A 10,236-nucleotide genomic window follows, 5' to 3' on the forward strand; every position below is an offset into this window, starting at 1 on the left:
ATTCTTAACGCTCTACTAGACCCAATGATCAGAACCATCACGCTAGCGGTTCTTAACGCTCTACTAGACCCAATGGTCGATGTCATCACACTTAACAAAAAACGGAAGACAATGGGATACGATTCGCTTCTGTTCGTCCGGTTCAAGTCTAAATGGTGGGGTAAAATATGAGTGAAACAAAATAATGTTTATTCAGATAACTGGCACAAAGATTGTTAGGCTTGAACCTATAGATCTAGGTTCTCGTTTTCGATGGTGCACCCGTTCGCCAGCACACAGGTCTGGCGTCTGGGCTGTGAAAGCACCAATAGCTTCATTTTAGTTGACATAGTAAAAAGTTAAAGTTATAATAATGAGTTATAGGAATAGGATTAAGCAATTATAGTACTAACTTTAGAGTTATTTATATCGTTATAGTTATAGTAATGAACTATCAAGTTATAGTATTAAATAATCAAGTTGTAGTAATAACGTGTCAAGTTTAGTTTTAACTTATCAAGTTATAGTTATAAACAATCGTAATGTCTTTTTTTCTGCGAATGAAAGGTTCTTTCAGGATTACTAGGAAGGCAGCACGCACCGCTCGACCATGAGCCCAGAATCATGACAACCCACGTACATAACTCACCTCCACGACCAAGGGCGCACGCCAGTCTCGGGGCAGGTCCCCCGCTCGAAGTAGACGACAAATTCGGATGGCGGGACGACAGATGGCGGGACGACAGACGTCGGATGGCGGGACGACAATAGTCGGATGACGAGACGGCAGACGTCAGATGACAGAACGACAGACGTGGGTTGAAAAGCTGACGGACGTCAAGCAAAGTATGTTACCGCCAAGTCCAAGGCACGAAATGTGAACGGCTAAACTTTAAAATGGAGTTATATAGTACTTCAACATATGTGAATATCATACGTGAACGGGTTGCTGGGTGGCTGAAAACGGAGAGACCATAAGAATCGTCAACTCTATTTAGGCACATGATCAAACTGCATTGTGCTGCATCCATTAAATACAGCTGGTCCGCTATATATATGGCAACGCATGTTTTTTTGTTATTTCTCAATGAAACAAACGAGTGCATTGTTTTTTTACTGGATGAGCTAATAGCCAAGAATTACCTAAACAATTCTCAGACATATTTATTCAATATGACCACCCTTATTTTTAATGACGGCCTCTAATCTACGTGGGAAAGCTTAACAGGAGACACGCAGCATTTCTCGAGGGCTCAAGCCCCTTTCTCGTGTCAATTTAGACTTCAAACTATCCAAATAATCATGAAGTATTCTGCAGACCCTAATCTCTAAAATAGCACACACAGAAAAGTCGAGAGGATTCAAATCAGGGCTTCTTGAGGCTCATTCATTTTTGCTAATGAACGCTGGGATGTGACCCTGAATCCAGTTTTGGATCATGTTTGAGCCATGTGATGGGGTAGAGTCCTGTTGAAAACTCCATGGTGAGCCGTTGAAGTGTTTACGGGCCAAAGGTAACAACACAGCTTCCAAAATGTCCGAAATGTATCGCTGACTGTTCAATTTCACTCCTGAGGGGACAAAAACGAGTGGGGACCTCCCAGTGGTGGTTACCGCAGCCCAAACCATCATGGACATGGGATTTCGACGTCGTGTTGCTGTTCTGGTTGCCACAGATCCATTCCGACTCCAAACTCTGTCATTTTGACGGTTAACGCTTTGTTCAATGTCAAATTTTTTCTCGTCACTGAACACCAAGTTGGGCAGCGTGCCATCCTCAATGAGATCCAGAATGTGCTGACATCTTTCGAGCCTAATTCGTTCATGACGGTCTGTTAGTTCATGCCTTGTTTTCATCTTGTAAGGGGAGGTTTTGAGATCATCTTTGAGGACTCAACTCATTGATGTCTGACTGACTCCCGCTTCTGCAGCCAATTTTGCAGCTGAGCAACGAGGGTTTCTCCTCAACTTCTCCCTCGTGTTTTTGACCAATTGTTTTGTTCGGACACTTCGTTTCCTTCCTTTACCAGGTCGATTGCATGTTTCACCAGTTTCCTTGAATTTTTTTACCACCTTCCACACAGTTTCACGACGAATTTGGAGCTTTTTTGCAATGACTGAACTACTCTCGCCCTTTTCATGAAGGGTAACAATTGCATTTCTATCTAGTGCCATATGTAATAGTAAATTTAGACACCTTAGACTTTCGCAATATAAAATAGATGATATTAAGCTTCATTATAAAAGAAAAGTCTCCAAGAAACCAATTTATTTTTATATAGCAAACATCCGTTTCCATAAATATGGCGGACCCTGTATAGCGTTTTAGACAACACTAGCGCTTCTATATGTTCTACAAGGCCCGATGATTAGGATCATCACACTAGCGGCTCTCAACGCTGTAGTAAACCTAATGATCAGAACCATCCACACTAGCGATTCTTTACGCTCTACTATACCCGAGACTCGAGTCGATCTCGCATCCAATTTTAAATGCATTTAAATGTTAGTTTTCATGTTACAATTTACCACGAAATGGAGGACCTCGCTTCATGTACACTGATCATCTCTGCCCGATCGTACGCTCACCTACCACTGTTCTCAGCTTGGTTGTAGGCTTACTTACCTGTGCTCATCTCGGACAATAACGTTTCAGTTTTTCGTCATAGGTTACCGCTTTTCGCCAAGGTTCTTTAACGCTCCTCGTGGGCCCGGACTGCATGTCGCGGTTGTGGGTTTAAGTAATTTTATACGCAGGATTCCATGCTCTCAATTTACCTCGACTTAGCGACATCTTGAGCCACCGTCAGTTGGAGTAAGATTGGTGAAAATTTTCCCAGAAGTGTAAAATTGCCCAAAATTTTCATCTGATGAGTGGTGAATTTCATGCCCCAATCATGTGATGAGTGGTGCTTGCTAGTAATGGTACCTAACCAGTGATAGAAATATTAGTTGCGGTTTCAACGTTGATTAAGCCGTTAGACCTGTCACCAATTCTGAACATTATTAAATTTTCACAGCTTGCTGCGGTCTCGAACACGCCGGTAACTGCTCCAATTCTGCTGTACTTAACCGCTCGGCTTCCTCGCCGACTTTGACCAGAAACTGGTGCACAAAGTTTGGATCGAACCCGCGCCTCTCTGCTTCAATCCTGCTGCTCTGAACTGTAACCACTGGGCCACCCTGCACCAGTGAACTAAGTCGAAAACTCGTAACACTACGGGACATCAAAATTTGTTCAACTTTGCGCTAATGTTACACTTCAACTTTTTTTCGTTTGTGATTTGCGAGAGCCTCTGAAGGCTAGTCCGATGCGGCCCCACTGCAGATGATGAGTCATAGTTGCAACAGTTTCTCTCAACGGGTACTCTGTGGGGCCCCATGGGCTGCGGGGCGCGGGCATGCACAAAGGTGTGTGCACAAGGGCATCATCACGCACAAGGCTGCAGGCATATAAATACTCAGTGTAAAAATTACAGTCAAGATATTCTTCAGCAATAATACGTTCATAAGACAAATTCTGTTCGACTCGAATATAATACAGAATACTTCATTCATGTAGAAAAAGTGCAATAAGTGAAAATATTGCAATGTGCTTTATGCAGAAAATTATACATAACAATTCAGAGATATAGAGAGATCAAATTTCAACATGAGTTTGTCGGAGTTACTGAAAACTCTAGCCTGGGCAGCACAACCAATCTGATGCTTGTGTCTTCGTGTTTATTGTAATACATCTATCCGCTTTCCGCTCTCGAGATGCTACATCTCATTTTTGAACTAGTAGATATATAGTTCAATTGAACCATGCTAAATATGCTCCATTCTTACAAGTTTTAACGTCACCGGCTTATCACCGGTGACAGCCTTATCCTTTTATTCGCGTTAAACTGGACAAGAATAAGTCTAAAGACGCGTGGTGGTGCTCTCAATACGACTAATTGACAATGGGAAAGCTGGGGCTACAGTATCAGGGAATTTTTACAATTATTTCAGCGAATGCTTTTCTTTTAGTGATTTAAATATGTATACGAAGTTTCAGAATGCTCGGTCATTTATTTTAGATTATTTTTAGAGGGGACTGAATTGTTGCCGAGCTATCAGTACAGACGAAGCGTGGCAGACGGCTTCAGTCGTTCAGGGCACGACTGCAGCCGGCAGTTCTCACGCTCGCCGCCAAGCGAGAATTTTTTAACCCAGTTCATGTCTGGCAAACTAGAATAAACTTAGTTCACCTAGAATACATTTCGAAAAAAGTTGTCTTTATTGCCGTCGAAATGAAATAAATTATCTTTGTTTAAATATTTTTTAAAATAAAACAGTTCTTGAAGCGCACACACCAGAGAATTACTTAGCAAATGATATGAGGAGGAATAAAGTTGACAAGCATCGCATTAAATGCAATGGCAGAAAGGATAAAAAAACTAGACATTTTTCCAGGTCACTGTACAGAGAGAACCTAATTTGTACATAGTAGAATAGCGTAACTCTAAAAAAAGAAGACGCTGGGGAATAAATCCCTTCAAAAATTGTCACCTCGATGCTGACACGATAAAATGGCGCCATAAGCTGACACGTCTGTGCCGAATAATCAACAGATAAGTCACACACACTGTTTGAGGATCAATTGCATTAAAAAATTGATATATCAGTAAAATTTCGTTTCTTGTGACACACTCCTCGCGGAACAATAATTAACAGATCAGAATAATCAACAGAACAATAATTACGACAGTTCTTGGAATCACAGGAAAAGATAAAGCTTTATCCATGAAAAAAATAAAATTAGGACAATCGTGCAAATGTTCATGTTATGTCAACACTTATGAATGGGAAGTTGGGTAGCTAAAAGTGGGGAATTTTACAGGAATAGTGAAAATTCTCAATGGTTCTTCAGCAACATTCATGTAGCCAGCAGGTGCATTGTCTCGGGTCTCTCGTAACACTTCCATTTTGATTGTTGGTATGCATACATCTTTTCTAGAAACAATTTCATGCATTTAAAGTTTTCTTCCATGCAGAGGAAAACAAAATCACCAAATTTTAGCAAGGCAAACGTGTGTGCAAGATGCAATTCAATTTACATGAAGGTACGGTGCCGGGCAAGGCTCCAAACAAGCTTTGTTCAGATCCTTCAACGCTAGGCAAAAAATTTGCCAAGCTTATAACTCGGTAATAGGGTTCAGAATTAGTACATTACATTGATCAGCGGACAACATATAACCAAAAAACATACAAGTAAAATGAAACTCATTAAAACATACTCGGCGCTTTCCAATCAGATCAGAAATAATTCTATATGAATTAATTTGAAAAAAATCGATGAGTGAGAGGGATATAGTTTCAGAATTGATGCATTGCCATTACAATTTTCTCATTTAAAAAATCACAAGCCATGAATAATCAATCCAGAGCTTTGGTTAAGAAAGCATACCAGGGATCACAGCACTCCTGAGAACAGCCCCTGAATGGCGAATGAATATCTACCGAAAACGATGGTCTAATGGACTAGATTATTTCGGAATGCAACAGAAAATTCTCATAATAATGATATGATATAAGCAGTGGGTAAAATTTTCAAGGAACGTGACGAGAGTGACCGGAAAACTTATCCCCAAACGGGGCAAGTGAAAAGAAATGCTCATTACCTAATTAATCTAGCCAATACCGTACGAACGCAGAACGGTTTACAATACGTAATATTATATGGCAGCGTCACGTTCTGCTAAACCGCTGAAAACTGATTTTAAAATCACACTTGATGCTGAACTTTTCAACTTTCGGTAAATCATTCGAGCCATGAAAGAAATGAAACATACTGGAAGTTGTAAATAATATGAGATGAAAATATGGTTTGTAATTCATGTGCATTTCTTGATGAACATGAAATGTAAAAATTTCTTGTAAATGCAAGAATCTTATAAAACAGAAGCGCGGAAACCTTCAAGACACACTACATCCAAAATGCGGGCTTATATGAGTAAACTAGCACATGAAATGCCAACAAAAACACTGCCTGCAGTTCGGGCCATTAGACGATACTTTTTCTGTACCAGCATTCACTTTAATGCTTATATGACAACTTGACCAGAACAAGAGAATCATTTAACATCAAAACATTACATGTAAATATTAAAAACATTACAGGTTTCAACAAGCACCACGGTGACGCTTCACTAATCTCTTGCTATATGCAGAGCACATGGGAGGTTACAAAATTTGAGCAAAAAGTGATGCAGGAACCGACGAAATAACTCCTGAAACCTACTCAAATGTCCTTTAAATGAGAATCATAGATTCCGACCTAACACTATGAAACTACTTTTCTATATTCATACGATTAAATTTACAATTATCCTAATGTCATTATAAAGCCAAAGATAAGTGATGCAAGCGTGATTTTCCACCGATTATTTTCAAATTTTCACTGGTCAAGAGCAGGCAGCCAAAACGACATGTGAGAGCACGCCGAGGCAAGCATCATGTATTTAGGATTAAATTGGATGCACTGAACAGGACCAGTGTGATCGCCGTTGAGCGTGGCCACTTTGTAGCCTTTCTCTGCGTTCCAAACGTGCACGTGACCGTCGGTTGAGCCGCTGAACACAAATTGCGAGTCTGGGCTGAATGATGCCTCCAGAGGGATGCCCTTATTGTTCATGTGGCCCTGAGAAGGTTTAAAATATAATCAGGACAAAATATATGATGGAAAACATCAGGAACACATATGAGTAGGAGCAAACATATGGGGACCACAAAAAAAGTAAGAAAATTTCAGGTGTCAAGAAATACAGTAGGATTCAAATTTCAATGATACTTGAATTAAAATACTCAAAAGAGAACATGCTTTCAAGTTTCAAGGGGAGAAAGTGGTAAAGAAGAACTTTAACAAGAAACCTTTATAAAAGGATTATTAGTACGTAATGATGTTGATTGGATTCGTTAACATTAAACTATCACAAAAAACTTTATAAACATGAATTATGCATAATAAAGTTAACTAAGGCTGGATCTGACTGTATGCCTAGTATTTGCAATGATCTAACTCACAGTGAAGGTTCTCAGAGGCGAGCCCGAAAATGCATCCACAAGACGAATCATGGAACCATTAGTTGATATCAGGATACTCCTCCCATCTGGGCTAAATTTAAGCCCAGTCCAATCACAGTCTTTTTCCTGATTCATTTCAAATGTGCTGAATGGAGCTTTGTCAAATGACCTGCGAGAGTATAAATTATAACACCTGCAGTCATTAAAATAACCACAATTGTTATATTGCATTGGAAATAACTTATCAGTAGCCAACGAAGAATGACTATCAACATGGATAAATATGGATTCAAACCATTTGAAGAGAATTCTATTCAGTTGCCAACAACAGGTACGTATGTAGTAAGTAATTAGACATAAATACACATCAAATTCAAGCAACAGACCTGAGATCATAAAGTTTTATAGTCTCCGAGTTGATACCAGCAGCAAAGATTAGGCCTTCAGGATCAAAAGCAGCCACAGGCCGGCCTCCAGTGTACATGGTGCCTTGGCAGTTAGGGGAGCGCAGGTCCCATAGCCTTAGTGTTTTATCGGCTGAGCCAGATATGAAGGAGTCATTGATTGGGCTCATGTCAAGACTAGCAACTCTGCACAAAAATGGAGATATTTTCAGCCATAAAATTTATTTTATTTCTATTTAGTATAAATAAATATCATGCACCACACTTCAAATCCTGCAGGCAGTAATAAATACTTTTGAAAGTTACCTCCCCATAGTGTACTGTAAATTTACCATCTATCTACTGCCTCATAAGTAGAACACCAAAATAATCATCTAAAAATGCATAAAATAATTAGAATGTCACTTCTGCTTGATTTTTTACAATTGGAAAGTTTCACTATTTTATTTAAAAACATTTCTCAAAAATTAGTTGGAAAGCAGCTTATTTTGCTTTTTCATTCAAGAACCTTTTCCTGACAGCAGTTAGGAAGCATTTTACTGACACAAAAATGTTAATATGCAAATTGTTCAGTTCCATATGAACTACCTAGCGTATTTAGTATCAAACTGCATTGCTAGTTAAATATAAAATTACTATCATTTATTCAATTGCTTATCCACCTGACTACGAAAGCTTTCTGTTAATAGATTTTGAGGTAATTATGCAGGTTTAAATATTACTGTCCTTGGATTCTTGGACTATGCAGCTGCTGCCGAGTGCAATTTTGGTAATAATTTAACTTAAAGCAATCGTATGGAGAGAGAACCATGAAATACAGATGCTAATTCATTCTAAACATATTTATTCTTTGTATTAGATCAAGTTCAACAGATTTTTATCATAAAGAAAAAAAAAATTTCAAATGTTATAACTAGAATTGAATACAATAAAAGCATCGATTCTCTACCTACATCTGAAGTTGGTTGAAAATGAGTCACCGCTCTCACTAGATAATCAATTTTATAATTTAATTCACTTCAACCTTTGGAACTTAGTAGGAAGCATCAAATGAAGAATAGGCATATAACTGAGAAGTGAGAAGACCCTTGATGGTTGTCAATCTCTTTGAATTGATGGCTGTGGACATCAAACATAAAATAATTCTACTTTGTACTTGAGAATTTTTCACAAAATGACCCTATCAATGTACAACTCTAAACACCAGTTAAGAAACATACCTACATTCATACCTGCATATGAGAGTTCTTTAGACTGCTAATGAACTTTAAGCCAGTGTATGAATTAAGAGCATCACATCATGGAAGTAAACTTCCTATGATTAGCATAAATTAAGAAGTGCTTTGATCAAACATGTTCAATCTAAGCTGATTCTCTATACATCATACAACCTTTTCAAGCAATAATACCAAATAAGTGATGAGATAAAAAAAAAACATTAACAATGTAGCTTTGATTCTTGAACTTGTTCAGACTAATGACTTACCTCTTTGTGTGGCCAGGAAAATATCGAATAAATTTGTTGTCATGTAGAGACAGATACCGAATTGTGTCTGTATGGAAAAAGTTGTATAAAATTAGGATTGCCTACTTTAATAAATATCTTAAAATTGATTCTCCCAGCTTTCACATAAAATTATTTATAATATTTTCAAAATTATGTCATTTATCTAATTAAATTTATTCTTATTTTTCAGATAAAAAAAGTGCAGAAATGTTGTTATCACTATTATTATCTAACAATATAGTTAATTTAGATTATCATGGGAAAATGAGGAAACAAGCCTTAGGAAATTTACAGTGAATGACCTTGTGATATTATAAGTAGGATTTGGCATTAGAATGGATAATGGAAAAGTCACTATTTTAACATATTGCAATTTTTCTAGGGAAATATTTTTTCAACAATATAAATCACACAATATTAAGGTGAAAAGGAAAATAAATACTTGCCATCAATTTTGGTTGATGCATATATTGCAGATGTTTTCCCATGAGTAAAATGGATGTGGTCAACACCATACTTCTTGCTGTTCAAGGTTCTTTTGGATCTGAAAAAAAAAAAAATTTGCATAATTTTTCAAAAATGTATCATAAAATCATACTTCATTTAAATCACTTTTATTGAAATGCAGCATTGGCATTAAAGTATTAAACCACTATGCAGAGGGTGGATGCAGCGTCGCCAATATATGGATTTTTAAGCCCAAAGCGTCGCCGGCCATTTTAAAGATGCGTCGCCGGGTAATCTTTAATGAAAAGCCATTTACACTGAGTAATGACAAACTATTTACAAGCCACGAACTTAGTTACAAGGTTGCATGCACGTGTTACCGTAAAATGGGGTAACTTAGACCGGCGGGGTAACTTAGACCACTTTTCGTTTTTTTAACAAAATCCCCCACAACTCAAAAACTATTTGACATAGAAAAATTTTGTCAATGGGCATTAAAGGCCTAATACTGAGGCCACATAACACAATAGAAAGAAGAAAGATTTGAAAAGTTTGCATATCTAATAGGTTAAAAAATTGAAAATGTGGTTCATGAAAAAAAGCTATTATTTAAAGCCTGTCAGAGTACCCCCTCCAATTTTTTTATTTTTCGGTTAAATAACTCCAGGTTTTGATGCATTGTAGTAGAACTCTTCTAGTTACATATGCAAACGACAAATTTTAGGAAAGTGTCATAGTTTGCAAATGGGGTGCGCCGCCCCCAAATGGGGTAACTTAGACCACCTAATGTCAGCCCTGACGGGGTAACATAGACCGGCTTGGAAGTTAATATAAAATTACCATATATAA

The 10,236-nt window shown here is 37.9% G+C and overlaps 1 protein-coding gene across 1 annotated transcript in view; it reads right to left on the reverse strand.

The window, feature by feature from the left end:
• Positions 1-4,393: 4,393 nt before the first annotated feature.
• LOC108668986 (WD repeat-containing protein 82) overlaps positions 4,394-10,236 on the reverse strand; it is a 6,880-nt gene continuing 1,037 nt past the window's right edge. Inside the window, exons 2-6 of the mRNA XM_018156269.2 lie at positions 9,387-9,484; positions 8,920-8,986; positions 7,416-7,619; positions 7,030-7,198; positions 4,394-6,646 (exon numbers count right to left, since the gene is read on the reverse strand). Of these exons, the coding sequence (XP_018011758.1) occupies positions 6,404-6,646; positions 7,030-7,198; positions 7,416-7,619; positions 8,920-8,986; positions 9,387-9,484 (781 nt within the window). The 3' untranslated portion in view covers positions 4,394-6,403. The remainder of the gene's footprint in view (positions 6,647-7,029; positions 7,199-7,415; positions 7,620-8,919; positions 8,987-9,386; positions 9,485-10,236) is intronic.

This window comes from Hyalella azteca, unplaced genomic scaffold, assembly GCF_000764305.2.
Source record: "Hyalella azteca isolate HAZT.00-mixed unplaced genomic scaffold, Hazt_2.0.2 contig5386, whole genome shotgun sequence".
Lineage (NCBI taxonomy): Eukaryota > Metazoa > Arthropoda > Malacostraca > Amphipoda > Hyalellidae > Hyalella > Hyalella azteca.